The 27,337-nt window shown below is 51.1% G+C and overlaps 10 protein-coding genes across 11 annotated transcripts; 5 read left to right on the forward strand and 5 right to left on the reverse strand.

The window, feature by feature from the left end:
• Positions 1-695: 695 nt before the first annotated feature.
• Positions 696-3,037, forward strand: TrAtP1_006081 (uncharacterized protein). Its single transcript, XM_014082731.2, has 4 exons — positions 696-860; positions 1,111-1,328; positions 1,472-1,897; positions 1,973-3,037. The coding sequence occupies exons 1-4, from the start codon at positions 752-754 to the stop codon at positions 2,732-2,734; spliced, it is 1,515 nt and encodes a 504-aa protein (XP_013938206.1). The 5' UTR covers positions 696-751; the 3' UTR covers positions 2,735-3,037.
• Positions 3,038-3,233: 196 nt separating this feature from the next.
• Positions 3,234-4,253, forward strand: TrAtP1_006082 (mitochondrial 37S ribosomal protein uS8m). The gene is made up of 2 exons (XM_014082732.2): positions 3,234-3,391; positions 3,460-4,253. The coding sequence occupies exon 2, from the start codon at positions 3,521-3,523 to the stop codon at positions 3,968-3,970; it is 450 nt and encodes a 149-aa protein (XP_013938207.2). The 5' UTR covers positions 3,234-3,391; positions 3,460-3,520; the 3' UTR covers positions 3,971-4,253.
• TrAtP1_006083 (uncharacterized protein) lies at positions 4,254-6,820 on the reverse strand. 2 transcript variants are annotated; one of them, XM_066112975.1, is made up of 2 exons: positions 6,641-6,820; positions 4,254-6,535 (listed from the first exon to the last, which is right to left on the reverse strand). In XM_066112975.1, exon 2 carries the CDS (start codon positions 6,142-6,144, stop codon positions 5,032-5,034), a length of 1,113 nt encoding a protein of 370 aa, XP_065969061.1. In that variant the 5' UTR covers positions 6,145-6,535; positions 6,641-6,820; the 3' UTR covers positions 4,254-5,031. The 2 variants fall into 2 exon arrangements, with proteins under 2 accessions (XP_065969061.1, XP_065969060.1); XM_066112974.1 differs by having other exon boundaries at positions 4,254-6,320; positions 6,599-6,820.
• Positions 6,821-7,057: 237 nt separating this feature from the next.
• On the forward strand, positions 7,058-7,677 carry TrAtP1_006084 (uncharacterized protein). Its single transcript, XM_066112976.1, has one exon. The coding sequence runs from the start codon at positions 7,271-7,273 to the stop codon at positions 7,601-7,603; it is 333 nt and encodes a 110-aa protein (XP_065969062.1). The 5' UTR covers positions 7,058-7,270; the 3' UTR covers positions 7,604-7,677.
• Positions 7,678-9,118: 1,441 nt separating this feature from the next.
• Positions 9,119-12,130, reverse strand: TrAtP1_006085 (uncharacterized protein). Its single transcript, XM_014082733.2, has 4 exons — positions 11,909-12,130; positions 11,702-11,813; positions 9,590-11,616; positions 9,119-9,522 (listed from the first exon to the last, which is right to left on the reverse strand). Exons 1-4 carry the CDS (start codon positions 12,076-12,078, stop codon positions 9,468-9,470), a joined length of 2,364 nt encoding a protein of 787 aa, XP_013938208.1. The 5' UTR covers positions 12,079-12,130; the 3' UTR covers positions 9,119-9,467.
• Positions 12,131-12,617: 487 nt separating this feature from the next.
• Positions 12,618-14,148, reverse strand: TrAtP1_006086 (uncharacterized protein; the record flags this gene model as incomplete). The annotated part of the gene is made up of 2 exons (XM_014082734.2): positions 12,618-13,768; positions 13,833-14,148. The coding sequence occupies 2 exons, from the start codon at positions 14,146-14,148 to the stop codon at positions 12,618-12,620; spliced, it is 1,467 nt and encodes a 488-aa protein (XP_013938209.1).
• A 1,083-nt stretch (positions 14,149-15,231) lies between these two features.
• TrAtP1_006087 (uncharacterized protein) lies at positions 15,232-16,445 on the reverse strand (the record flags this gene model as incomplete). The annotated part of the gene is made up of 2 exons (XM_014082735.2): positions 15,232-15,948; positions 16,014-16,445. The coding sequence occupies 2 exons, from the start codon at positions 16,443-16,445 to the stop codon at positions 15,232-15,234; spliced, it is 1,149 nt and encodes a 382-aa protein (XP_013938210.2).
• A 1,382-nt stretch (positions 16,446-17,827) lies between these two features.
• Positions 17,828-21,710, forward strand: TrAtP1_006088 (uncharacterized protein). Its single transcript, XM_066112977.1, has 4 exons — positions 17,828-18,119; positions 18,186-18,298; positions 18,405-18,695; positions 18,755-21,710. The coding sequence occupies exons 1-4, from the start codon at positions 17,968-17,970 to the stop codon at positions 21,430-21,432; spliced, it is 3,234 nt and encodes a 1,077-aa protein (XP_065969063.1). The 5' UTR covers positions 17,828-17,967; the 3' UTR covers positions 21,433-21,710.
• A 150-nt stretch (positions 21,711-21,860) lies between these two features.
• Positions 21,861-22,778, reverse strand: TrAtP1_006089 (uncharacterized protein; the record flags this gene model as incomplete). Its single annotated transcript, XM_014082737.2, has 1 exon — positions 21,861-22,778. The coding sequence occupies one exon, from the start codon at positions 22,776-22,778 to the stop codon at positions 21,861-21,863; it is 918 nt and encodes a 305-aa protein (XP_013938212.2).
• A 198-nt stretch (positions 22,779-22,976) lies between these two features.
• On the forward strand, positions 22,977-26,142 carry TrAtP1_006090 (uncharacterized protein). Its single transcript, XM_014082738.2, has 3 exons — positions 22,977-23,196; positions 23,267-23,996; positions 24,356-26,142. Exons 1-3 carry the CDS (start codon positions 23,099-23,101, stop codon positions 25,337-25,339), a joined length of 1,812 nt encoding a protein of 603 aa, XP_013938213.1. The 5' UTR covers positions 22,977-23,098; the 3' UTR covers positions 25,340-26,142.
• The last annotated feature ends 1,195 nt before the right edge of the window (positions 26,143-27,337 follow it).

Consider the following 27,337-nt stretch of genomic DNA (forward strand, 5'->3'; position numbering starts at 1 on the left):
TTTGCTTACAAGGTTTACGCAAAGGTAAGCAGATGTAAATGAGAGACAGAACGAGGATGAACAGCATGGAAATGAACTAGCAAGAGAGTCCATGACTTCATAAACCACCCCGTCTTCCCACCCAAAATCAGTTTCTCAAATCTTGTCTCCATCGTCTCGAAACTTTGATAACAGCGAGCTATCATTCTTCTAGTTATTTTTGTAGCATACAGGTATCAATGCAAAAAGAGCCCAACATATTCCCGCAGACTGTCTATTATAAGCAAAGCCGTCTTTTTTTAAAAAAAAAAAATTATAAAATCTCAACGCAGTCGGAAGCAGAGATGCCAAACGTCGACAAAGCACGATTATTCCAATTGGGAAAGCCGCCTTGCGACGCCGTCCAAATGCGGCAAGGGCTCGAAATTCTAATGGCTGCGAGATGGGCTGGATCAAGGTACCTAATACCGCTGCAGATTTTTAATGTTCCAAATTAACTGCTGCCACTCCTACTAGGTTTGATATTAACTCGCTCAGCTAAAGCCACTAAGACAAAAGGCGGCCATGGTCACGCCAATAATAACTGTGGCTGGTCTTTAGCATGATGTGATCAGACATAGTAATTCCAATGTAGCTTTCGCCCCCTTCGGCCGGAGAGCCTGGGCGTTCTTATAGCTCCAGAGCTCCCGGCCGTCTTATACTCATTCTTTTCCAACATTTCAAAAACTTGTGGAGTTTTCACTTTGAAAGAGTTGTCTGGCTTTGGGCGAACATGGCGGACACTAAGATTGTTGTTGTTGGCGCCGGCCCTGTTGGGTCGTTGGCGGCGCTCTATGCCGCCAAGAGAGGCCACCAAGTCGAAGTTTATGAGTTGCGGCCGGGTAAGTCTACAATTTTTTTTCCTCAGCGTATCGTGAGTCCGACACCTCCGAACTCGGGCTGGTGTTGTTGCAGCACTCGTGCCTTGGAAATGTACATTTTCTGGCTCAAGGATTTTGAGCGATTCTATTTTGAAGCAGCTTTTTTCAGTTGACGAGACACTGCGTTGTTGTTTAGCTCTTTCCAAGAGTCTACGACTTCTATTTGCTCCATCACATGCTTCCAACAGCTCCGCTAACGACTATGTTGTAGATCTTCGCGATCCGAGCATAGTGCCGCTCAACTTCACAAAGTCCATCAACTTGGCTTTGTCTGAGCGAGGACTCTATGCTATGAAGCAGTCTGGAGAGCCACAGCTTGTTGACCATGTAATGTCCGCAACTATTCCCATGCGTGGGCGGATGATTCATGGACAGTCGCCGAATGGAACTCTATACGAGCATTCTCAAAACTATGGTGTAGATGATCAGGTAAGGAATTCACAACCAGCTAGGTTTTACTCATTATATGTTATTTCTTCACTCGCTTCTCTCCTAAATGTGCACAACCTCATCTCCAGTTTTCCATCTCTTTTTTCACTCTTTACGAGACTTTACTAATTCAACTTGTCCAGGCTATCAATGCGATTGACCGAGGAAGCCTCAACTCTCGGCTACTAGACATCCTAGACTCTATGCCCAATGTCAAGCTCTTCTTCAACCACAAGCTTACCGGAGCTGATTTCAAAACCAACAAGGCTTGGTTTGAGGCACGCGACAAAGATTTCGCCGCCAATGGCCGCCCCCGAGAAATTGAGATTACTTTTGACCTCATGATTGGCGCGGATGGTGCACACTCTGCCGTTCGCTATCACTTGATGAAGTTTACCAGAATGGACTACCAGCAAGAGTACATCGACACCTTGTGGTGTGAATTCCATCTTCCTCCTCGTCCTGTGGATGACAACGAAAAGGACCCCAATGCAAAGTTCCGCATTTCGCCGAACCATTTGCACATCTGGCCCGGCAAGGACTTTATGTTCATTGCCATTCCTAGCGAGGTAGGATTTGCCGCTTACAAATGCAACCACGCATAGTGATTTCTAATGACATGTTTACTAACATGTTGCCTCTAGAATGGCTCGTTTACTTGCACTCTATTCATACCCAGCGCTGAGATTTCTGAGTTGGAGAGAGATCCTTCCACCGTGCCAGCTTTCTTTGACAAACACTTTCCCGGAGTCACGGCCCTAATACCAGGACCAGACCTCATCAAGTCATTCGAGACAAACCCTCACTTACCGTTAATCAGCCTCAAGTGCAAGCCCTACCACCATGGCTCCTCTGGAGTCATTGTTGGTGACGCCGCCCACGCCATGGTGCCCTTTTACGGCCAGGGCATGAATGCCGGCATGGAAGACGTTCGCATTCTCTTCTCCATCCTCGACAAGCACGCGAATCTCGACGAGAGCAACAACCCTGACGGTGAGCTCATCCATTCTGCCGAGACGTCGGCTTTCCAGCGCTCTCTCGCCTTGGCAGAGTACTCGGCAATCCGAGCCAAAGACGCCTATGCCATCAACAACCTGGCGCTCGAAAACTACGTCGAGATGAGATCGTCCGTTCTTTCACGGCGTTACAGGCTGCGCAAGTATCTCGAGGAGTTTATGAGCGTCCACTTCCCGTCCTTTGGCTGGCAGACCAAGTACTCCAGAGTCAGCTTCGGCAACGAGGGATACGCCGACGTGATCCGCAAGAGCGACCGCCAGGGCCAGATTCTGATGCAGAGCTTTCTTGCGCTCGTCTCGAGCCCGGTTGTCTTGACGGCACTTGTGCTGATGTATAAGCGCCGAGGATCTCTCCTATCGTTTGTGCGTGGGCTGTTTAGTTGGAATTAATACTGATAGAATCTCACGCGATAGGAAAGGTCGCTGCCACTGCACCCTTTTTTTTTCTAGCATCAAATTGTCTGGAACATGACGATCTGGTGCTTTAGTTATCTAAACAAGTGGCATGCAGCCTGAAGGAAATGTAACTGGGTACAGCGTCAGAAAGATTCGAGCGACTATTTGTATAGTATAGAATTTTGGAAAAAAGTTACGGGCGGCATAGTCTGATACAAGCCAGGATGTTTGGATACCTCAACTCTAGTTATTACACAAGTAGCATTTCATGCCAAAATAGATTTATTAATTCATCTTAAAAACAATCATCATCACTAGTAATTCATTTCTTTTTGTCTCTCTCGATGGAGATGCAAATCTGAAGAATCAACTTGTTACTCCACGGGCGAATTGGCATGTATCAACGATAGTACGAGCCTGCTTAGTCACCAATCTCCAAATTTTTGACGATTCCGGCTCCGAGGCACTAAGCACCACCATATCGAAAGACTCGCGACAACCTCGAAAAAGGAAACCCCATTTCAAACTCTCAGCTGTGTCCAAACTACCGCAGCTTTCGCAAAGCGCAGCTCTCCCAGGATTATTCTCCTCTCCTCTGGGGATCTTATCGCTGCCCAAGAAGGGCAATTGGCCAAAAGCAGGCGATGCGCCGTGAGTTAACAGAAAAGCCAAGAACCTTCAAAGCGAGCAAAAAGATCTAACCAGGAGCCAAAACACAGATTCATATTAAATTCTTCTCTCGACGACAATAAAGCAACAAAACCACACAAACCGCCCACCATGCCGTCCATACTCAACATCGCACACATGTGCTCCCACCTCCAAAACGCCTCCAAGGCCCGCCTCGGCCTCACCTCCGTCGCCAACAACAAATACAACCTGCACCTCGCCCTCGCCCTGCACCGCTCCGGCTTCTTCTCCTCCGTCTACCGCGCGGGCGCCCAGCCGCCGACCGCCGAGCAAATGGTCGCCCAGGTCCCCGAGCCCGTCACAAACGCCACCGTCGCGCAGATGCGCATCTGGCTCGGCCTCAAGTACTGGGAGGGCCGGCCCGTGCTCAACAAGGCCTCGGTGATTAGCAAGCCGTCGCGGCTGATGACGGTGGACGTGCAGGAGCTGGGGAGGCTGACGAGGGGGTTCCCGACCAAGGTCAAGGGCGGGATGGTGCAGGGCTTGGGGGTGGGCGAGTGTATGTTTGTTTCGACGTCGAGGGGGGGTGTTGGAGGTTAGGGAGGCGCTGGCGAGGAAAGTGGGTGGTGTTTTGATGTGCCGGGTATCATAAATTTAAACGTCAAAAAGATGGGAGGGTGGTAAAAGGGAAAATTGCGGCTTCATGATGTATATATATATCGTCTCATAAAGAAATGGCGGGGGAGAAAAGTACATCTCACTGTATGAATAGAATGAACTTCAAACAAAACACACAAAAATTGTCAATTTGAAAAAGAAGAGTTGGGGGGCTGTTTTGATGAAGCCAGGAATAGCCATGTCTGGCAAAAGATCAATTTAAAGCAGTTTATACAATAATTCCAAAGTCCCAGAAGAAAAAATTCACCAATGGTCGCTATAAACAGGTAGGTATCTAAGGTATCTTAATAAACTACATCTTTCCTTTTCGACAGAGCACCTGTCCAATATTACATAGACAAAGGATTCGATATCAAACAAAAGAAACAAGGCACAAAAAAAAAAGCATCTCCACCTAGTCAATCTGACAAAAACGCCATCCACGACCATAAGAAACACCAAACTGCTTTAATTTTTCCCATTGATTCAGATTATTGCTTATGAGGATGCCTAGAGGGCTGGTCCAGCAGTCGCTTTAGTATGTCTCTGGGACAGCGGTCTCAGCAACTTGCTCCTTTGACTGTTCGACAGTCTCAGGAGCTGGCTCGACAGGAGCCTCCACGCTGGCAACCTCTGGCTCAGCAACAACCTCAACAGCAGATTCAACGGCAGGAGTCTCTTCAGCCTTGACCTCGACAGCCTCAACAGTCTCAGGAGCAGCCTCAGGAGCAGCCTCAGTAAGCTCAGCCTCCTCAGCAATCGCAACAACCTCCTCAACAGTCTCAACATTGGCAGTCTCAACGGCAGCCTCTTCCACAGGGAGAGGTTCAGGCTCGGCAGGCTGGACGATGGCGTCTTCTTCGTGAGCCGCCTCCTGGACAGGCTCCTCAACGGCCTCCTTAATCTCGGCAACGGGCTTCTCCTCCTCCAATGTAGGCGAAGGAGACTTCTTACCAACCAGTTTCTTGGGAGAAGTCTTCTTGCTGGGGCTGTTATCATAGTGGCTACCGTCCGAAGCTCCTGATGCCACCGTTCCAGCGGTGGAGGGTCGGGATCCAGCTCGAGATCCAGACTTCTTGGGGGGGCGTGGTCGGCTCCTGGAATTTGCTAGTGGAAGCTTGGGTAGGTCGCATCATGCGAGCCAAGAAGCCCTCATCCACATCCTTGGCCTTCTTGGTTGTTTCACGAGCAGGTTTGGCGGGCGGTGGGCCAATGCTTGGCCGAGCACGCGAAGTAGGTCGCTTAGCTGTTCCGGCGCTGGAAGCAGCTCGGCCAGATGCATGCACGCCCTGTCGGCTGAGCGATTGGCGTGAATTGGTCTGTCCAGCCTGGGTCGTTCCAGCTGCCGCGCCAGTCTTGGAGACGGAGGAGGCAGTGGGAGCAGTAAGAGAAGAAGGAAGGCCAACCGGTTTGGTGGGGGACTTGGTCCTCGGCCTGGCGGCAGCAGTGCTGGCCAGGGGTTTCTTGACGGCAGAGGTTGCCGCTCCAACCCTGGGCCTTGTAGTGGCAGTTGACCTAGCTGCAGCAGATGACTCTCTCTTCACAGCAGAGGATTCTGCGGCCTTCTGTGTTGGTCTGACGCCCGCTCTCCTGGAGGCATCCGTAGTAGCCTTGGAAGCAGTAGCCGCTGGCTTGGGGATGGCTTTGGCAGCCGCTTTAGGAGCTGCAGCTGTTCGTGTAGCAGCGGTCCTTAAGGTGGTTGTAGCAGCCTTTGTGGCCCCAGGCTTGGCGACAGACTTGGCAGCTGCTGGCTTCGTGATCTTGGTTGTTTTCTGCGCGGCAGGACGAGCGCCGCTGGCGGGAACAGCTTCCTTGGGCGCCGGCTTCTCGGGTTCAGCTTCAGGCGTAGGCACAGCCTCGGGCGCATCCTCCGGGGCAGACTCGGGCGCAGACTCGGGCGCGGATTCGGGTGCAGATTCGGGCTCAGCCTCAGCCTTTGCGGTGAGCGGATCTGCTGGCGACAGGATGCCGGTGGGAGTCTCTTCGTCCATGACCTTGTCGGGGTTGTGGCTCGGCTGGTCCGACACAGCTCCCCGGAGCTCAAAGGAAGCTCTGGCAACGCCCGCGGACAACTTGTCCATGGCGGAGCTCATGCTGGCAACGGATGCAGACGACATTGGCGGTTTGTCCTGGCTCGTCGGGGCGGGTTCGCGGGGGATGTCGAGGCTGGGTCGGGCGGAAGAGTCGCGAGAGGCGGAGCCGTTGTCTCTAACCAAGCCGATGACGCCGTTGCGCTCAATGGCCACAAAGCTGCTTCGCACCTTATTGAGCGGCCGTGGGGAGCCGCTGAGAGCTAGTGGCGCGAGAGAAAACGAGTTAGCGGACGGCACTCTTTTTTGTCTTGCGTGTGTGAGTGTGTGTGTGGCATTTTGCGGCAGCAGTAGCTCTTTTGGGGGGAAAGCAGCCTCCAGCTCAGCCAAGCTCAGAACTAACAGCTACAGGAGCAGCTCAGCAGCGTCTGCGCCGGACAACAACAAACAGGCTTCTTGAAGGGCATGTAATGATAGGCTGGAGAGCATGAACAGAGAGGAGATCACGGAGCAAAACATCAGCACACACTGAGAGCATTACCTCCTGGGGTTGGAGAGGGACTAGAAACACCAAGGGATCTACCTCTATCTTCGTCCGTTGGGCTCGCGTCCCCTTTGTTCTCGAACATGGCTCGCAGGTTCTTGACCGCGCTCATGGTGAAAGACGGGCCGCGTCCGCGGGGGGGAAACTCTGGGGAGGGATTTCGTTTGCACTCGATGCTGGAGGTGTTGTTGGTGAGGATTAGGATTAGGAAGAGGAGGGAAAAAAAAAAAAAAGAAACAAAGAAAAGGAATACTAGGTCTAATAGCTTCGCAGGTCTGCGAGTAGGGAAATTGATAAACAAAATAGAGCTAGGCCGAATACTTCAAGTTGTAATAAGGGAGAAGGGAACGGAGGATCCAGTGTGGTGGCACAAGTACTGCTACAAGCCGCGGCCCCAGGAGGCTGGAGGCGGGCCGCGGGTAAAACATGCGACACAAGTCCAGGTACGGAAGCCTAGCTCGGGACTCCATATCTCCAGACTCCATCCATGGCGCGACACGGGTCAATTGGAATCAGGGGTATCTGTAGATGAAGTGGCCTCTTTTCACAATTGAGAGCAGTAATGCTGCAGCTACATAGCCGTACCTGTACAATAAGACGAGGCATAACAGCTGAATGTGAGTGAAACTGTGTCTTGATCCGACACAGGTGCACAAGTGTCTGTCTTACATGCTTCACAACTCTTGTCCAAAATTAGCAACCCCAGCTGCATCTGTCAGGCCGAGTCATCTCTCCATCAGCCACATCAGCGTGGCACTGCGCCTTACGCAGGCGCCCGCCAAACTGCGAACATCTCGAGTCAAACCCGCCACACAAGGCAGTTTGTCAACGCTTCCAACTGCAAGAAATGAGGTTCGGATGGGCCGATCCGCTATGCCGCTACAGCGCAAGTTGGGCGTTTCCCCAGGGCGACAGGTGGCCTATATAGCGGGACCTTCCAGAACAAGGACCTGCTTCCACGCCTGTGCTGTCATCTACAGGTACATGCCGCTTTCGCCGTAGTGCTCGTACTTACACCAAGTTACGGCCTCTAGTTCTGACGACAGCTGGTAATCCTCCATCCTACTGTAATACAGGATCGTGTGTTGCTGTTATTAGAAGGTATTAGTCTATAGTAGTATGCACCTAATGTTGGTATAAACCACTCCATAGTGGTGGCGTATAACGGTGCAAGGAGGCCAATTACAAAGGGCGCAAAGGGTCTCATACGAGTGTGTGGCCACTTTGGGCAACACATCCAGTGGCGCGACGACAGCTGATTGGCCAGCAAGTTGAAATAGCTTGCAAAATAGCCAGACGCGTTTTAATCTCCCTTGCTGGATGTTGGAGGGGTGGATTCTTTTCATGTCAGGAGACGAGGCGAAACAAACGCAGCTTACTGAAGCTATCGAGACGAACTTCATTTCGGCTTTTGAGCGCTCGATGATGATGTCTATTCAAAAAAACCTGTGTGTCCAGCATTGGGGTGAAAATGAAAGTACCGGCTACGGGGAACTCGGCATGGGTAGCAATCTGTCACATTGTCTGCGAGATCCTGTATTTACTGCTCCGAACACTAATACGAAGTTGACAGCCCCCCCCTTGCATTAGTTGAGGAGAGCTGCTGCTCCTGGTAAGTGGCATACTGTACAGTACAGCAACGACAAACCTCGGATATCTCCGCCCTAAAGAAGCACGCAATAGAAATTATCTGTTTTCAAAGTCAAAAGACACTTCTTCATAAACTCTTTCCCAACGGCGCATCGTTCGCACCAGGCCCTTACTTGCATATGGCTTCCATGTAGATATAGTTGGGGACATGTTAGTATGCATCACCTGCATGATCCAGCAACAGTTAAGGGGACCCCAGCCAGAAGCACGTTCCCCATACCGAACCCTCCTCTCGTTATTCCAGGTCCTCAAACCAACAATCCCTTCCCTAACCCACAGCTTCTCCATACAGATTCCCGCTGCTAGTGCACAACGTTTCGTTGCCATGTAGGTAGCCAGCCGTACTGTATGTGTTACCGTACCACGATTCCCAACATCGAGTTGACACGTTGTCGCGGCATGAGATGAGAGATGGCCCATGATTTTTCTCCAGGGATTAGGCGGAAACGAGCTACCTCTTCGGATGTGCCCGTGCCTTGTCTACTTACTCTTTAATGACAGTCTAGCCCTATGCACGTTTTCTTCCCGTATGGGTATGATGAGAGAACGGTGCTACTAAAGTAGACAAGCGAGATGCTATACAAGTCCTGCTGCGAGTGCTTCTACTAGCGCTGCTTGGATCCCTGGTATTCGCAGCAAGTCAATACGAAAACGCAGTTTGTCTCCCCACATGCCAGCCCCCTTGTAGTATCAATACTACTGCTGCTGCTACTGTATACATGGTATATTAGCAGTAGAAATTTGCCAAGGTTATCCTGCTGACATACGCATCTCCATCATGACCGATGCAAGGCCGGGCGGATCTGTTTGTTTCGAGCTGGGCTCACATGAAATGAAATCACTCATGGCTCGTGGGCTGTTCATTGCGAGTGAAGTGCAATTGCGTCTTAGTGTACACGTATATGCATGAATCAAGTCTATCTATCTGCATCTAATCCTGCTACTAGTCCTAGCAGCATTTGCTTTTTTATATCCCTGAACCCTTTTTGCTGGCTAGCTCTTATTTTGCTTATCCTAGAATCATCAGATGGACTACATAAATCACATCTGCATGCTTCTTTTCCGTACTCCATACATAGTACAAGACGCGTTTTACAGGAGGGGTATTCGTACAAGGCAGCCCCCCGGCTATCATTCAAGACGTGGTATGATATCACTTCTCGGGGGAGACTGCCTAGGCCAAGCGGCCTTCATTAGCTAAAACCATACGGAGCTTTTATTTGGTTCTCTTGGCGTCGAGCTCGGCCTCGTACTTGGCAATCAGCTCCTTCCTATTGACGAGGTTAGTCGCGTCTCAGTAATTCAGTAAGAGGGGAATATTATAAAGAAGAAACTTACTGCAAGTGAGGAGGAGCAGGGGCATAGTGGCTAAACTCCATGCTGAATTCACCCTTGCCCTGCGTGGCGGCACGCAGCTGCGAGCTGAAGCCAAACATGGCGTTCAAGCTGCAGTCACAGGTCAGGATAAAGTCTTCGCTGCCAATCTCGGTATCGTTAATCGTAGCGTTGCGCTTGTTCATCAACATGAGAATGTTTCCTTGGAACTCGTTGGGGGCGGTAATGGTCGTCTTCATCAGGGGCTCGAGGACCTGGCCACCGGCCTCGGGGAAGGCCTTGCGGAAGGCCATCTGGGTAGCCAAGCTGAAAGCGTAATCGGAAGAATCGGTAACGTGGGTCTGGCCGTCGTTGATAATCATCTTGGAGCCAATGACGTGGTGGCCCAGCAGGGGTCCCTTTTCACAGGAGAGCTCGAAGCCCTTGGAACAGGCAGACAGGAACTTATCGGGAATGTGGCCGCCGACAACCTGGCTCTCATAGTGGTTCTCGTCGGGCTTGTCATTGGGCTCGATGTAACCAGCAACGCGGGCAAAGTCACCAGGACCACCGCTCTGTCGCTTGAGGAGGTAGTCGAAATCAGCACGGCGGGAAATCGTCTCACGGTAGGCGACGCGAGGTTGGCCAGTGACACACTCGGTCTTGTACTCTCGCTTCAGACGCTCAACATAGACTTCGAGGTGCAGTTCACCCATACCGGAAATGATAGTCTCCTCACTCTCGGCGTCAACGTGGACACGGAAAGTCGGATCCTCGCGCTGGAATCGGTTCATAGCCTTGCTGAAGTTGTCGGCATCGCCAGAACGCTTGGGCTTGATCGACAAAGACATGACGGCATCGGGAACAAACATGGAAGACATGGTATAAGGGAGACCACCATCGGTAAAGGTATCACCAGAGGCGCAGTCGACACCGAACACGGCGCAGATTTCACCAGCGCCGACCTCGCTGACGTCCTCCATCTCGTTGGAGTGCATGCGAACAATACGGGGAATGCGGACCTTCTTGTCAGTTCGGGAGTTGTACAGGTAGGTGCCCTTGCTGAGCGTTCCCTGGTAGACACGGATGTACGTGAGCTGGCCGTAGTTGTTCTCCTCGAGCTTGAAAGCAAGACCGACAAAAGGCAGAGAGTTGTAAGGAACCAATTTGACCATCTCTTCTCCCTTGGACTTGTCCAGAGCAGTGTTTTCAATCTGACCGGGGTTAGGCAGGTAGTCGCAAACAGCATCCAGCATGGGCTGGATACCCTTATCGGCCAGTGCAGAACCCATCATGACAGGAGAGAATTTGAGGGCAGTCGTAGCGCGGCGAATAGCAGCCTTGATCTGGTCGTTGGTGGGTTCCTGTTCGTCGAGATACAGCTCGGCCATTTCGTCATCAACGTCGGCCAGCTTCTCAATCAGGACCTGTCGCTTCTCGGCGGCAAGCTCCTGAAGATTGGCAGGGACCTGGTCGGTAACTCGGACCTTGGTACCACGGGGACCTTCAAAGTACATGGCCTTCATCTCGATAATGTCAACGACACCCTCGAATTCGTCTTCAGCGCCGATGGGGATCTGAATGGCAGCCGCGGGGATCTTGAGCTTGGAGTTGATCTGTTCGACGGCCTTCCAGGGGTTGGCACCCATGCGGTCCATCTTGTTGACAAAGGAGATTCTGGGAACATCGTAGCGCTTCATTTGGCGATCGACCGTAATCGTTTGAGACTGAACACCGCTGACAGCACAGAGAATCATGACGGCACCATCGAGCACGCGCAGAGCACGCTCGACCTCGATGGTGAAGTCAATATGGCCGGGAGTGTCGATCAAGTTGACATGATACAATTCTTCCTTTCCGTTTACCGTTTTCTTCCAGTCGCAGAACGTAGCTGCAGACTGAATAGTGATACCTTTTTCTCGTTCCAGTTCCATAGAGTCCATCTTGGCGCCGACGGAATCCTTGCCTCGAACCTCGTGGATTGCCTTGATTCGTCCAGTGTAGAAGAGAACTCGTTCCGTTACCGTAGTTTTGCCACTGTCAATGTGTGCCTAAATAGCCATCGTCTTAGTTTCTTCTTTCATTTCTTTCTTGTTCATTTCAATGCGCCATTAACAATCGCAAGGGATGTCGTACCGCAATACCAATGTTGCGAACTCTTTCGAGACGTTGAGCCTCTGCGGGATCCATGTTGGCGGCAACATATTCGGGCGTCAGACTGGCAGCATCATTCTGGGCTTTTTTCAAACTGCATTTTCCCTAAAAGTCAGCCTTTTGTTTCCGGTTGTATGTAACACAAGCTTAAAAAGCCCAATGCATATGGAGTGTGTAGGTAGTCCTTACGCTTCCTGCGCAGCATTACATCGCTGAGACGATGCGCTGAAGGCTCGCAGCTGGCTTTGGACAGCCAAGGGAAGAATCGCAGCCTGGAAATTGCGAGCTCCAGAAGCTGCCTTCTGGGCATCCCCAAACAGATGGCAATTAAGCCATCTGGCAGTCCCAAATGCCCTCATGGTGCAAGCTTGTCCACGGGCAAAGTGGGTGTTTGGCACTGAAGATCGGCCATCGGCTTAATGGCCGCATTGAAACTTTTTTTTTCTTAGTCCGTCGGGGTCCCTCCAATTGGCTCGCCCCTCACGTGCTGGCGCAAATCGGACCACCACCACAGTGTTACAGAATAGCTGCTACTAGAATTGAAGCTACTCAATTGTAAATATGCATGCACTCAAATACGGCCAAATAGTTTAAGGTTCAGAATTCTTGTTGTAGAAGGATAATAATAATGATTTTGATTTTTATAAGACATGTTTAGTCTAAGCTGCAGGTCTATGTGCACTTATGTACCTCAGGTATATGAACGCTCGTTTTTTTGTAGCGAATGATCGAGAAGCCGGCCTCCTCAACTCCAGCGGTGCTTGCTAGTATTGAAAAAAATGAAAAATGAAAAATCCCTATTATGCCAATTACGCCCTGAATCATGTCAAAAAGTCATTAAAAGCACTACTAGGTGGGTAGAGCGTGTCGAAGAGATTGTATGGCTAGGTATGTAGATTTACAGCCAGCCAGCGCCGAAAATAGCGCCTCCAAGGAGAGTGTAGCCGATGGTCATGCCGACGATAATTGCTCCAGGGCCGGAAAAGGCGCTCGTATAAGGCGCAGCGTTGTCGCTATCCTGGAAGCCACTAGCAGCAGACATGCCGCCCGTTCCTGAGGAGGGGCCAGATTTGCTCTGGTTGGGGGCGCTGGTGGCGGACGGGATAGGAGCGCCACTGCTGGCGAAAGCAACAACGTTGGTCTTTGTGGAGTTGAAGTTTGTCGGAGCAATGGCAATCTCGTTGTTGACCAGGTCGTAGACAACAAACGCAGAGCGGAGGAAAGTATCGCCCAGCAAGAAAGGGGAGCCAGTCGTGTTCTGGATGCCAAATTCGCAAACAGACTGACCCTGGTTGGGTCCCGAGGAAAACTTGGGCTGAGGGCCGCCGCTAAAGAGGTCGAGGGCAAGCTCGGCCATGGTGACGTTGATCTTGGGGCCGTCGGCACCAGCAAAAGTGAAAGAGAAGTGTCCATTGACATTTCGGATTGAGCAGGGGACAACAGCCAAGCCGAATTCCTCGTTGAAGCTGGCGCCCACTTCCTTCCATGCCTGCTCGGCCATGTCCTGCGGCAGATAGGTCAGAGTCGTTCCCGAGTCCAGAACGGCGACCAGAGAGTCCACACTCGTGCTGAGCGTATCGGTTCCAGAAGGGCTTGTGGCTTGCACCTCAAAGAGCTCGACCGCAAACTCGGTGAAGACATTGCTGTTGTCAGCACGTTGAATGTTGATTTTTGTGAGATCGCCCTGGTACTTTTCCGTGTCGATACCGCCAAATAGGATGGAGCCCGCGCTGGCATCAAGGTCGTTTAGCCACAGACTGTAGGCGACGGTGTTGATTAGCTTCTCCTGTTGTAAGACAACCGGAAGGTTCGGGTAGGTGGATCGTATTGTGCTGAGAGAAGCCTCGTCGTTGATATAGCCGACTCCGATGAGGCCATTGGCGATGGATGAGTCCAGGCCAAGGCCCATGGTTAGATTGGAGACAGTCACGCCACCGATGTGGAAGTCGTCTTGGATGTAGTCGCCCTTGGAAAATGAGTTGTCGACATAGGTAATATCGAATTCGTCCTTTCCAACAGTTCTCAAGCTAGTGGACTTATCAGAGTCAACTACAAGTGGTTGTCAGTTAACTGTAAGTGAAGGGCATAATTTGACTCGGATGACTCTACTTACAGCTTCCAAAGGTGCAGCCAGGATTCCTCTGAGAGACCTGGGTACAGATGTCGGCGCTTGAAGAAGGTACCCAGACATCACTACTGCCTGTGTCCAGCTGAAGGGTAATGTTCTGAGGGGGTGTTCCAACCTCGACGTTGAGGAAGTATCCGCCCTGGATCTGCTGGTTTGAAAGAACGCCGTTGATGGTTGCAGCCCGGCGGCCTAGATCTCTCAGGTTCGGCCCGTCTCGCTTCTGGATGTCGAACTGGACGACTTGTGCCTGGGCAGTAGAAGCCAGGGCTACGCCGGCAGCGGCCAGGGGTGAGGCCTTCATGATGCAAATTTATAGAATACTCCGGTTCGATAAGGTGAGATGAAAATGTTTTTTTTTTTTCCCGCAATAATCCTTGAATCGTATATCACAGGGCTCAGGGGATGGGCGTCGAGCGTCTCCTGAGTGGTAGGTAATATAAATGTATGTGGGGGTCAAGATAATGGGTATAATAGGACAATGCCAAAAAGATATACAGTGATAGATGACTTTTAACAAGGGAAAAGAGCTCAAAAAATAAAGAAAACAAAATCAAACAGCAAACCCAAAAACATCGCGAGGCTCAACAGGGCTCCATGACTCTATTATAAATGGTACCAGGCAAAGCGGATTCCAGCGTGGCTGTGTGAAATGAGACCCGTGGCCAGCGCTGATGAAACAGGAGAAGCTGCAGCGGCAAAGCGTCGTCATTAGCGCCGATGGGGTGGATGCTGGGTCGGCAAAGAAGCAAAGACAGGCGCTGGACCCCATGCCGAACGCCCGAAGTGTGGCAGGACAACGCGCGCGCGGATTTCACGGCTCTGCGGTGACGACGACAGCCTCGAGTTTTCCGGGGAAGATGGAAACTATCGCGGCGTTCCATTGCTTCTTCTCCTCGTGGCTTTTGAGTTTGTGAGCTTCTGGGCTGTGCCTCTTCTTTGTCCGTCGGCCTGTGCGTCTGTCCGCTTCCGTACTGCTCGTGTCGACGGTACTGCAAATACTCCCAGGCAGTGTAAGAGATTGGCCGTGGAATTAGATGATTACAGGCGCTCCATACCGCTCCACGTAATACGGACCGCGAGGTACATTTGCTCGGCCAGCACGTATTCCTACAGGACTGGGAACCATTTGAACGAGGCACTATTGGGCTCCGTGCGGGCAGGGTTATGCGCTGCCAAGAGAGCTGCAAATTACGTCTATTGCTTGGCATCGTCTATCGCACGCACAGACTGAGCACATGGAAAACACACAAAGGCAGCCTGCGCGTTGTAAAAATAGCACTTTTGCTGGGGCTGAGGCTGAGGCACCGATGGAATCCCATCTGACGCTTGCCCAATGCGGAGTGCCCGCGCTATGACAGATACGGGCCTATGCGCCACTGCACTGCTACTGAACCAGATTCTGCCCAACATAGGCCGCGAGTTTCTGCAGCGCTTCCGCCAGCACGGCTGAGGATCCAACGTAGCCGACTCTTACATAGCCCGCAAAGTCCTCGCCCCGGCCAAAGCAGTGGGAGCCGGGCACGAAAAAGACTTTGGTCTTGTCCAGCACGTCGCGGCAAAAGGCAACGTCGTCCACCGGCTTGCCCTCGCTGCGGAACTGCACAAATGCCGTTGTTCCCGCGGTGGGCGCCACCCAAGAGCAGAGTGCGCGATGCTGCTCCACGAAGGCCTTGACCATGCCGGCGTTGCGCTTCGCCATGTCGACATTTCGCTTTAGCAGCGGGCCACGCACAGCCGGCGACAGCGCATAGCTTGCCACCTGGTCGTCCAGCTGCGAGACGCTAATCGCCGTGTAGTGGCGGGCCTCGGCGAGCCTCTCGATGATGGCCTTGTCTCTTGACGCAATCCAGCCCACTCGGATGCCGGCCAAAGAGTATGCTTTGGACAGAGATCCGGTGACAATGGCCTTTTCGTAGCCCAGATCTGCCACCGATGGCGGCATGTTCGGGTTGTTTTCTATCCCGTCGTGGAACAGTGGCCGGTAGACCTCGTCAGATAGCACAATCATGTCTCGAGCCCTGGCAAAGTCCACGATCTTATCGATGAGATCTCGTGGGATGGGTACCCCGGTAGGGTTGTTGGGATTGTTAATTACAATCATCTTTTTCATCCGCGGGGTGATTAGCGTGAAACAAATCATGAGCGCAGGGTTTCTGTTTTGCAAACCTTTGTGTTTTCTTTGGCGAGCTGCTCCAACTCGCCCATGTCAGGCAGGAAGCCATTCTCAGCATGTAAGCGCCATAGAGAAACTTCCGCCCCAAGGCTCTCGGGGACAGAGAAGAGCTGCTGATAGGTAGGGTATACGCATATGACATGGTCTCCGGGGCCGACCAAGCCGTAGAAAACTAGAAAGTTGGCTGCTATTGCGCCTTGCGTGACGAGAACGTTGTCGCTCGACACCTGCTCCCCCTCGTACAGAGATGCAATGCGTTCTCTCAAGGTTGACGATCCGCGAATGGCCCCATAGGTGAGGACGGTGCTAGTCTGGAGCGGATTCGCAGCCTTGTCGTTTGATAGCTGCACCAGCTGGTCGATGGAAACGGATTCGACGCATGTCTCAGCAATGTTTAGAACCCCCCGGCGTTGTTTCATAATCATCCATCCACTGCTCTACCTCAAACCGTTGGAAGCGCACCATGGTTGATTGGCAGTAATGCGGCTGCCCTGAAGCTCTCACAGATGATATTTGCTATCTTGCTGGTTTGCTATGCACTCTTCATGCCCAGTAGGGGGGGAGCAGGTTTCTTTTTAAAGAATCCGATCCATGTACTTGCTGATCACCGAGGCCAATATGAGTTGTTGCTTTGGGACAGAACCCCATGTGGGGCATGCAAGCGACTATCGGAGAATACATAACTATGAAGGCGCGCCTTATTGTTTAGTAGTAGGCAAATGGTTCTAGCTGTGATTGGTCGCTGTTTATACATTTGCTGGATAGGATAGATTGTCGATCGATTAGGAAAGTGTGACAAACATAGCGAATGCTACAGTTGTTGGTAGAATTATGGCTTACATCGTCACAGAATGGCTGTTGGGATCAACAATATCTGCAGAGCTGGTCAACGGCTTTTACCATCTATCATTGGTGCTGAGGATAGTACTGCATTCCAAATTTGAGGTAACATGCTTGCACGCGGCAAGGGTATTTTATGTGTATATACATATCGAAATCCAAATGAAGCAAAAATACCAACTTCAACAAGATGACATTCGTTTCAGTAGCTTATGGAGATGCAAGCAAGACATCATGGCAAGCTCCAGGTTAGGTCTTATAAGAGCTCTCTTGCTATACTCTGAACAGCATCTCGTACTACAGCAGAAAAGAGGTGCACAATTTCAATCTAAAATTGCATCGTAATTCCAGCATTAAATTGCAGTCAAGTACTAGTAATGCATCTGGCATTTGGAATTACCTAGCGATATCGCAACCATTGCTAAAGCAGCATGGATCCCAGGCGACTCCAGCGTTGCGCAGTCACATGGAGCCTATTACAGGGCATCTTGTTGGGGTTGGCTGACTGCGGAGCATTTCTACCGTGAATTCTCCCAGTAGCTTAGTACCTACCTATGGATGCTAATGGGCACATAGCTTGGCACTGGGGCTGGCTGCCTGGCATTTTAGCCTAGAAGCATCCTGCATCATGTTAGCAGTACGGAGCAGCGTAGATAGAGTCCATGAGCGTACAAAATTTGCATTTCGTTGAGAGTTCGGGGCGCAAAAGCTTGAAGGAAATACGCGTAACAGGTGTACTCAGGAACCAATGTTCTACACGCAAGGTACGGCCAGCAGCCCCAATTTGTACAAGCTCTGCTACGCTGATCGTCACCACGTGCCTTGTAACGCTCGGCGGCTCAGCAGGTCCAAAGAAGCTCCCGCGCTGCAGCTCAGCGCTGCGGAGGCCGTACCAATACCAAATGAGTGACAAGGCGGGGGCCTAGGTTGCCCCAGACCACCGATGACGACCTTGTTTCGCGCCAGGAACCAGGCCGCGGTACGTACCAGGCGCCAGCTCAACCAACCTCCAGGCTGGCTGCGTTTCTTTTGCCTCGACCATCGAACCACCGACACACACCATCGACTCTGCCATCTTGAGAGCTGCACCCGCACGCGCTCATCGTCATGGCGCCTCTCAGCTGTCGAGGCCTGCTCGTCGGGCTCGTGGCTCTACTGCCCTCTTTGACGGCGGCCTACGCCAATTCCAGCTACAATGTCGATGCTCTGCGAGCCCAGTTCGCGCTTATGGATGACCGCCCCAAGGATTGTCCGCCATGGTAAGAGATGCACTGGAGTGGCTATTCGCTGGCATGGTTGCGACCGTACTGACGATAACTTTGCAGCTTCAACTGTCTCCTACCTGCCCATACCTGCGCGCAGTACGCCGGCTGTAACGAGTTCAATGGAAAATGCGACTGCCCCGATGGGTTCGGCGGTGACGACTGTCTCGAGCCATGTATGTTTATGGACCGCCCACCTAGTGCTACCTATCTGATTTTCGGCGCTGGCGCAACATCGTTGTCTATTTCCAGGCATCTGTTAACTGACGCTTCTCCGCTTAGTGTGTGGTTCCCTTGGGCGCGGCAAAGACCGACCGATGCGATCGGGCTCGTCTTGCGAATGTGACGAAGGCTGGACTGGCATCAACTGCAACGTCTGCACAACGAACCAAGCTTGTAATGCGCTGATGGAGACTGGCAGCGGAGGTGTCTGCTACCAGAATGGCGAACTCGTTAAATACAACAATCAGATCTGCAAAGTCACGAACAAGAAGATTGCCGACTTGCTTGGACAGCAAAAGCCTCAAGTTACATTTACCTGCAAAGAAGAGGAGGAAACTTGCGACTTCCAGTGTTGGTTTCCTGTGCCCCTTGTTAGGCCGTGATGCATCTGCTGACCGCTCTCCCTTTAGTCTGGATTGATCAAGTTGAATCTTTCTATTGCCACTTGTCAGATTGTGCATCTGGTGCACAGTACGGCATCGATAAGAATACCACAGCATACAAGTGCAACCACATCGACTGCAGTTGTATTCCTGGCCGTATGATGTGCGGCAAAGATGGTTCGCTCGACCTTACCGATTTTCTGGACCAAGCAATCAATGGCCCTGGCCGATTCGAGTGTACTCAAAAGGGCGGCGGTGCCCATGACTGTGCTTTCAAAGAGCCCGCAATGGACGATCTCATCACTAGCTTAATCGGCGACTCTAGTATCCTTCTAGACTGCCAAGCGGGCGAGTGCTTGTACGAGACTGAGGTGCCAGGTTATCACCGTCCGGTTAAGCAAATCAATACGCCCCTCATTGCTGGTGTTATTGGAGGATCTTCGCTCTTCTTGGCAGCCGTCATCATTGGAACGTGGTATTTGTCTCGCCGCAGGTTGCGTTATGGAGCAATTCGCCTCGAGGATTCCGACGATGAGAGCACCAAGCTCATGGTGGATCATAAGCCTGCCACTCTCTTCTTCCAAAATGTCGCCTATACTCTTAATGGAAAGAATATCCTGACTGGGATCCAAGGAGTTTGCCAGCCAGGGGAGGTGACTGCCATCATGGGAGCTTCAGGCGCGGGAAAGACAACGTTTCTGGATATTCTTGCTCGAAAGAATAAGCGTGGCCACGTCAGCGGAGATTTTTACGTCAATGGCGAAAAGGTCAATGATATCGATTATAGAAATGTGGTTGGATTCGTCGATCAAGAAGACACCATGCTGCCCACGCTTACCGTTCATGAGACTATCCTCAACAGCGCTCTGCTGAGACTTCCCCGGGATATGGGTCGTGCTGCCAAGGAGCAGAGAGTTATCGAGGTTGAGAAAGAGCTAGGAATTTATCACATTAGAGACTCTCTCATTGGTTCCGAAGAAGGCAAAGGCCGTGGAATCTCTGGTGGTGAGAAACGACGCGTGGGAATTGCTTGCGAACTGGTCACCAGCCCCTCCATCCTCTTCCTCGATGAGCCGACCAGTGGATTGGATGCTTATAATGCGTACAATGTCGTTGAATGCCTTGTTACCATGGCCAAAAACTACAAGCGAACCGTCATCTTCACCATCCACCAACCTCGCTCCAACATCGTTGCGCTTTTTGATAGGCTCATCTTGCTGGCTCAGGGCAAATTGGTTTACTCTGGACTCTTTTCGGAATGCCAGCAATACTTCGATGATATTGGCTATGAGTGTCCCCCGGGCTTCAACATTGCCGACTACCTTGTGGATCTTACTATGCATGCGAGCAGCAACCAGACGGTAGACGACGGACGAATCGATGCCGACGGTGGAAGTGTTGGCCCAAGCAGTACGCGGGCTGTCAAATCCGTTGCAAGCACCACCATTGGAAGCGCTGGCGAGGTTAGTGCCGAGCCATCATTACGTCCCAAGAACCGACGCCGCGACTCGGTCAAGGTACGACAGGAACGAGAGCTCTTTACGCGTAGAAAGGCCCCTGGCACTGCCGCATCTTCAGATGCCGGAGGAGAGAACCAAGATGGCTATCGGCTCCAGAGCAACCCCATAAACTCTCAGCCCAGCCACCAGCTGGATGATCCTCATGACTTACCCCCTCCGGCTATGACAGGAACCGATCTGGATATCATCACTCGATCTTTTGCCAAGTCTCATATTGCTGCCTCTATCCGCGACGACATTCAGCAAGCAATCAGTGGAGCCGAAGCGGCAAATGGGTCAAATACGAACGGATATGCTGCAGACGGACCAAACATCTATACTAGCGCTGTTGGAAAAGGATACGCTCGGATTGGATACCTGCGCCAGTTTATCATCATCTCTGGGAGAACCTGGAAAAACCTGTACCGCAACCCAATGCTTATGCTCACACACTACGCAATTGCCATCATCTTGGCGGTTTTCTCCGGATACTTGTTCTATGGCCTCACTGATGATATTCCTGGCTTCCAAAACCGCCTTGGTTTATTCTTCTTTCTGCTGGCTCTCTTCGGCTTCAGTACTCTTACGAGTCTCAATGTATTTGCCAGCGAGCGTCTCCTTTTCACCCGAGAGCGAGCCAACGGCTACTATTCCCCAGCCACTTATTTTGCCGCCAAAGTCCTGTTCGATATTATTCCTTTGAGAATCATTCCACCGATTCTCATGGGTTCCATCATCTACCCAATGACGGGCTTGGTGCCAGATTCGGCGCATTTCTTCAAGTTCATGCTTGTTTTAGTCCTATTTAATCTGGCAGCAGCAGCCATCTGTCTGTTTATCGGCATTGTTTGCAAGGACGGTGGTGTAGCCAACTTGATTGGTAGCTTGGTGATGCTGTTCAGCCTCCTCTTCGCTGGTTTCCTCCTTAATCACGACGCCACACCAAAGGGTGCTCTGTGGCTTCAGACCCTCTCTATTTTCCACTATGGCTTTGAATCGCTCATCGTCAACGAAGTCATAGAGCTTACACTGGTGGACAAAAAGTACGGCCTTGATATTACTGTCCCTGGTGCCGCTATTCTTAGCTCCTTTGGATTCCAAAACGGCGCCCTTTGGTCCGATATTAGAAACCTTGGTATCTTTGCCGCCGCCTTCGTCGTTCTCGCCTATGCCGCGATGCACATCTTGCTTGTCGAAAAGCGATGAGAAGAGCAGCTTCGATTCCATCCAGGATGCGAAGAGGCATTTTTGTGCAGGTTACGACATGTACATACTCATTTCAGGCAAACTAAACTTCCTGGGAATATTGCACAACTGGCGTTTTATGGTTAGAGAGCATATCTTGCCCCTTTTTTGAATTTTCGCGTGTATCTGTGGCGATAGTTTTTGGGCATTGGCAGAGTGCCTTGTTTGGACCTAATTAACGCTAAATGATCCTTTTTCTTCGTAATTGTATGCAATTGAGAAACTATTTTGAATGGCATAGCTTGAGCTGTGTTTAATTTGTGAAGCTTGAATGTGGAATTTTTCCAAGTGTTTCTGATATATATATAATACATTGCAATGCGCTGTAAGGGCGCATGATATTCTACTTCTTCATTTTTTTTTTTTTTACAAGAAAATTCTCATTATCGCTACTCCATTTTGCCTCCCGTAAATTCCTCAGCAATCCTCTTCTGCCGCTTAACGGAGCGATCATATTCGGACTCGTAGTAATCCATGAGCTTGGTTGAATTTCCAGTTGTGGTTTCCAGCATGTTTGCGATGGAGGGAGGCTTTCCGTAGATTCCCCAAGCGTTTTCGGTTGTACCATACCGTTGGAAGTATTGACTTTGTTTCCTGAAGTAGTCCTCGCTGAAAATCTCATCAATCTCAGCCTTGAGCTCGCTTTCCTGGACGATGAAGCTGGAGGCGTTGATATACAGCTCCATAAGAGCATCCCGTCGAGCTTCGTATTTAGCCTTCTCTTTCTTCTGGACCTTGACCTGGCTACGCTGGGCACGGGCAAAGCGCTCTGGGTCGGGGTATGTTTTGGTGTCCAGAATAGCATCCAGGACGGTGCTTCGCGTGAGTCTGTCGTCTTCTCTTTCTGGCGCAGCAGCAGCCTCGTTGTTCTCCTTGAATTTGCGGCTTACGCGGGCGTTCCTAATTGCATCGCTCTTCTCGCGGCGTGTATAGAGTGCCTTCAAACCTTGCTCAAGATTCGTTCTTCGGGTTTCAGCCATTTCTCTCTTCCATCTCTGAGAATCGTTCTTGGGTTCCCGTGCATTGGCAGACCTCGGGGCTGTCTTGTTGATATAATCGGGCTTGATTTTGCGATCGCCTTCGGATCGAAGGAACACCTGCCGCGGCACTGGCAGTGAGCCTCTTACTCGAGGTGGCTTGACTTCGTCAGTTTGAGACTGAGGAGGGGAAGGAAGTCGGATGTAAGAGGGAGATTCGGGCGGGACGGCATTGGAGAGAATGGCCGGGGTTGTTGAGAAGCTGCGTGAAGTAGACGACAATTGCCGAACTACTGGCCTGAGGCAGTTGCCTGCAGAATAGAGCGACATTTTGAATAGAAGTTGCGCTGCGAAATTGAAGATTCAACTGCCCACGCACGAAGGTGGTGTGCGATATCGACTTACAGAAAATTGCCCATATCCGCAGAGAGCAGCTCGGATTAACTGATGCCGATTTTCCGCTGTACCCCTGTTTTGCTTAAATAAGTTGACCAGCCACAACCTGCGGAGATGTGGGCTAGTGGGGTCCTCTGAGAAAAAAAAAAAAAAAGTTCGTGATAAGAAGCTGCAGCCACTTTTTTCCAATCTTCTCTGCTCTCTTTACTTCCGCCCAAGATCTTTGTGCTTGCTAGCAAGCCAAAAACTTCATCATGGGAACCGGAAAGAAGGAAGCCGCCCGGCGCGTGCGCCAGGGCAAGACTGGAGATGGGATGGGAAATGTTCGCGTCAAGGGCGAGAACTTCTATCGGTATGTGCAGCAGCTGTGCCTGATTTCTTTTGTTGGCGACAATGTGTGCTGACCAATGTTGCGTTTGAAGCGATGCGAAGAAGGTGAAGCTCGCGAACATGTACAAGGATGGCAAGGCTCAGAGAGACGCGGACGGGAAAATCACAAAGGCTGCGAGCTTCCAGTCAAGAGACATCCCCAACGCCCGAATCGAGCCAAACCGCAAGTGGTTCACCAACACTCGCGTCGTCTCCCAGGACACTCTCACAGCCTTCCGCGAGGCCATGGCTGAAAAGGCCAAGGACCCTTACCAGGTTCTGCTCAAGTCAAATAAGCTTCCCATGAGTCTCATCCACGACGGAGGCAAGGACAACAACACCACCAATGGCATCAAGCAGCACAAGGCCAAGATGACGATTGAGACGTCGCCGTTTGCGGGTGTCTTTGGCCCCAAGGCCCAGCGCAAGCGTGTCAAGCTTTCTGTCAGCACTGTTGATGACCTTGCTGATGACACCGAGAAGAGCATGGAGACTTATGAAGAGCGCCTGGAGCACAACAGGCTTCTGAGTGGAAATGGCGAGGAGCCCGAGTCACTTACTATGGCTATCGAACCTGTGTTTGATAAGGGCCAGAGTAAGCGTATTTGGAACGAGCTCTACAAGGTCATTGACTCTTCGGATGTGGTCATTCACGTTCTTGACGCCAGAGATCCTATTGGAACTCGATGCAAGAGTGTTGAGAAGTACCTCAAGGAAGAGGCACCTCACAAGCACCTCATCTTTGTCCTCAACAAGTGTGACTTGGTTCCCACAAGCGTTGCTGTAAGTTTGTTTTAATTTCTTTTCCCTTTTTTCCCCCTCTATCAATATCTCTCTTGGCTATATGCCCCCAATTGTTTTTGTCAGGACACCTCGCATTATTCCCCGTGGAGGACCGTCTGTTACAACATTGGGAGATTGATTGCAATCTCGACTGTCTCAGCTTCGGCTGCAGGCTGATATGGTGCCGTTTTGGTTACCTATCAAGAGAAGGCTGTGTGTCTGATGAGTTGAAGCCTTCCCTCGCCCTCGCTGGCATCCAAAGGAGCTTCTTAGTGAAGACACGCACATTTCTACACCTTTGTTTTTTATTATGATATTCATGTACAACATTTTGATGTTCTCGTCTAATATGAGAATAGGCCGCCTGGGTACGAGCTCTCTCCAAAGAGGTTCCCACGCTTGCTTTCCACGCAAGCATCAACAACTCGTTCGGAAAAGGATCTTTGATCCAGCTACTGAGACAGTTCTCTGCTCTTCACACGGACAGGAAACAGATTTCTGTCGGTCTGATTGGTGGCCCCAACACGGGAAAGTCTTCCATCATCAACACTCTGTCCAAGAAGAAAGTCTGCACCGTGGCCCCTATTCCTGGTGAGACTAAGGTGTGGCAATACGTAAGCTTAATGAAGCGTATCTACCTTATCGACTGCCCCGGTATTGTGCCTCCCTCTGGCACTGATACGCCAACCGATCTCGTCCTACGAGGCGTGGCGCGTGTCGAAAAGGTGGAGCACCCAGCGCAATACATCGATGCTCTACTGAGCCGTGTCAAGCAAAACCATATGGAGAAGACATATGACATCAGGGGATGGCGAAACGGAACAGAGCTTCTTGAGCTACTTGCTCGGAAAGGAGGCCGTCTACTCCGCGGAGGAGAGCCTGACCTGGATGGCGTAGCGAAAATGGTGCTAAACGATTTCATGAGGGGCAGAATCCCCTGGTTCACCCCAGCTCCTAAACTGAGTGAAGAGGATGAGGAAGAGGGAAGTGGCAATGTCAATGGCCGCCGCGGCAAACTGGGTGAGATGCCCCGGAAGCGACCCGCTTCCGAGACATTGGATGACGCTGAAGAAGCCAACGCCGAAGTCCCCGGAAAGGAAGCTGACGGGGACGAGTCCTCGGACAGTGAGTTTGAGGGGTTGGGCAGCGACACTGAAGAGGCCTTGTCAAGAAAACCTTCTTTTGGTGCTACCAGTGGAGCTCAAAGCGATGCTGAGAGCAACTCTGACGATGTCTTGTCCGTTAACGACCTGAGCGATGACGAAGCTTCCAAGGAAGCTACTCCCGTTACCCAAATCTCATCTGACAAGCCTGGTCGCTCCAACAAGCGACAGCGTCGTTGAACAAGAGACAGGAGATGCAACTTCATTGAAACCGCCTTTGAGAATAGCAGTTTGGAATCTCAAACAAATTCGAATGATGCAATAAGCACGCTATTCTTAGAAGAGACTGTCTATACCCTTGCTCCATCTTTGCGGCATATGGGCTCCATTGCGAGAAAAAACATTGTCCTGGCATCAAGAACACCATTAGCCGCGATAAGCTGTTAGCTAAGATCAGCACATTTTAGGATATGTCGCCTAGGCCTTGCAAAAAGGCCCGCGATATCCGAGCTGGCAATGTTCTGAACAAACAAGCATTGACCAGTTTAAAGCAATCGATCACACACCAATCGCGATGTCAGTTTGCGTGCGGTGTATTCTAAGTGGCCCTGCCTGCCATGTGGATTGAAGGAGCTTTGTACAGAAACGGAAAGCTCTAGATGGATGCCAGAGTGCAGGGATCTATGCAGTGTGTGCTCCTTGGAGACGTCATTGGGATGTGCCAAGCTTTGGTGAAGCAACCCTTTACAGCTTTGCGAAGAGGCTTGGAGGATTCGATCCGTGAGCTGTGTTCCGTGATCGCTCTAAGCAGCTAGGTCGGTCCCCGAGCTCATCGTCTTGTCCAAATCGGCTACTCATGATGAGAGAAACGCCGGAGTCGAGATGGCCCCGCAAGAACGTGCTGATCAATCACGATCACGATCGCTCGGATGGGCAGGAAAGTAAATAGGCATCTTTCAGCATCAAGGTCACAACTGTCTGACACGGCGGACCTGACTTAGACAAGTCGAAATAATACCCACCAATGAATTAATGTTACCAACTTGAACGGAGTCATCGTGACTGTGATTTTAGTGTCCAATGTCTTAACTCTTGAAGTGTTTCCCTGGCGTCTTTGTGTAGGGGGCTCTAGTTCCACCTGCAGTGCGGATTGAGTCGAGTCGCACGGCAGAAGAAGCTGAACTAATAGATTATAGACAAGCTACCGTGGTGACGTTTGTACTCCATACAGCCACTGCAAGCTACCCGAACCAGATCGAGGTTGAAGGAAACCTTGTCCTGAGCTATCCTTTCCAGATACGAGTTTTCCCCAAGATCTCATTGTGCAACCATGAACTCATCTGTTGGAGCTGAACAAAGCGGATCGTCGGTCATCTTAGCCGGATGGCCGCGGTTGGCCAAAGCAGAGCCTAGTGATAACTCTAACCCGTTTTCAACCAGGGATCTGCCTGTCAAAATGACAAAATCTCAGCCGAGGAGGCTTCGAATTACTAGTTGATAGCACCGCTTTCTACTACTTGATGTGGGTTGTTGCCTGATACCACACGCATGGCCCATATAACGGAAGAAAATTGGTTCTCACTTGCTTGGTTATACTGCGGCTGTTGGCTGTCGGCTGTAACGGCTGCGCTGTCACGGACATGTAAGACATTGTTGCCACTGTTGAGTACTCGGGCGAGGGTCGTGGCTCTCGCGGATTGGTCTTGTTTCAGCTTACTCGGTGAAGCTTGGGCGCTTTCTCTCTCTCTACCGCGTTTTGCTCGATATGCTGGGGGCCGAAAGGATTCGAGAACTCAGAGGGGCGCACATCCCCGGCAGTTTTGGAGAATGATGAGAAATGCGCAGAGGCGTTTTCTCGTATTTCGGAGGAGTGGTGAGGTCAATGGTGGGAATTTTCCTTTTAGCGGTGGTGATCCTTTTTCAGGCCATTTTTCTTTTCTTTTTGGATGACGATGTCCTTTTTGGACGTGCATGTGGCCAGGAGCAGTGAGGTAAGAGGCATCGTGGAGTTGGTGGCTTGAGTGAGAGGAGAGCTCGGAGGGCTGGATATGGACATGTCATGACAAGGAGGACTCTCTCGCCTTGATTTTTGAGTATATAACGATGGTCTCATTCCATCATTCTTCTCCCTCTATCTTGTTCTTCATTATACGATATTCTCTTCTGTGAAAACAATTGTTCAAGAAACTTCTGAGAGGTAGTTATCCTCCTTTGTGGATAGCTTCTTTCTTCTACACA

This window comes from Trichoderma atroviride, chromosome 3, assembly GCF_020647795.1.
Source record: "Trichoderma atroviride chromosome 3, complete sequence".
Taxonomy (NCBI): Eukaryota; Fungi; Ascomycota; class Sordariomycetes; order Hypocreales; family Hypocreaceae; genus Trichoderma; species Trichoderma atroviride.

Excerpts from the sequence above, each read along its gene's own strand:
- TrAtP1_006081 (XM_014082731.2), top strand. The coding sequence starts at position 752 with ATGGCGGACACTAAGATTGTTGTTGTTGGCGCCGGCCCTGTTGGGTCG. Across the intron at positions 861-1,110 it reads AGTTTATGAGTTGCGGCCGG|ATCTTCGCGATCCGAGCATA; the intron begins GTAAGTCTACAA and ends ACTATGTTGTAG. Across the intron at positions 1,329-1,471 it reads ACTATGGTGTAGATGATCAG|GCTATCAATGCGATTGACCG; the intron begins GTAAGGAATTCA and ends CAACTTGTCCAG.
- TrAtP1_006082 (XM_014082732.2), top strand. The coding sequence starts at position 3,521 with ATGCCGTCCATACTCAACATCGCACACATGTGCTCCCACCTCCAAAAC.
- TrAtP1_006083 (XM_066112974.1), bottom strand. The coding sequence starts at position 6,713 with ATGAGCGCGGTCAAGAACCTGCGAGCCATGTTCGAGAACAAAGGGGAC. Across the intron at positions 6,321-6,598 it reads TCCCTCTCCAACCCCAGGAG|CTCTCAGCGGCTCCCCACGG; the intron begins GTAATGCTCTCA and ends TCGCGCCACTAG.
- TrAtP1_006084 (XM_066112976.1), top strand. The coding sequence starts at position 7,271 with ATGCTTCACAACTCTTGTCCAAAATTAGCAACCCCAGCTGCATCTGTC.
- TrAtP1_006085 (XM_014082733.2), bottom strand. The coding sequence starts at position 12,078 with ATGAGGGCATTTGGGACTGCCAGATGGCTTAATTGCCATCTGTTTGGG. Across the intron at positions 11,617-11,701 it reads TTCGCAACATTGGTATTGCG|GCACACATTGACAGTGGCAA; the intron begins GTACGACATCCC and ends ATGGCTATTTAG. Across the intron at positions 9,523-9,589 it reads CCTGCTCCTCCTCACTTGCA|GAAGGAGCTGATTGCCAAGT; the intron begins GTAAGTTTCTTC and ends CCTCGTCAATAG.
- TrAtP1_006088 (XM_066112977.1), top strand. The coding sequence starts at position 17,968 with ATGGCGCCTCTCAGCTGTCGAGGCCTGCTCGTCGGGCTCGTGGCTCTA. Across the intron at positions 18,120-18,185 it reads CCCAAGGATTGTCCGCCATG|CTTCAACTGTCTCCTACCTG; the intron begins GTAAGAGATGCA and ends ATAACTTTGCAG. Across the intron at positions 18,696-18,754 it reads GGAAACTTGCGACTTCCAGT|TCTGGATTGATCAAGTTGAA; the intron begins GTTGGTTTCCTG and ends CTCTCCCTTTAG.
- TrAtP1_006090 (XM_014082738.2), top strand. The coding sequence starts at position 23,099 with ATGGGAACCGGAAAGAAGGAAGCCGCCCGGCGCGTGCGCCAGGGCAAG. Across the intron at positions 23,197-23,266 it reads AAGGGCGAGAACTTCTATCG|CGATGCGAAGAAGGTGAAGC; the intron begins GTATGTGCAGCA and ends TTGCGTTTGAAG. Across the intron at positions 23,997-24,355 it reads TGGTTCCCACAAGCGTTGCT|GCCGCCTGGGTACGAGCTCT; the intron begins GTAAGTTTGTTT and ends ATATGAGAATAG.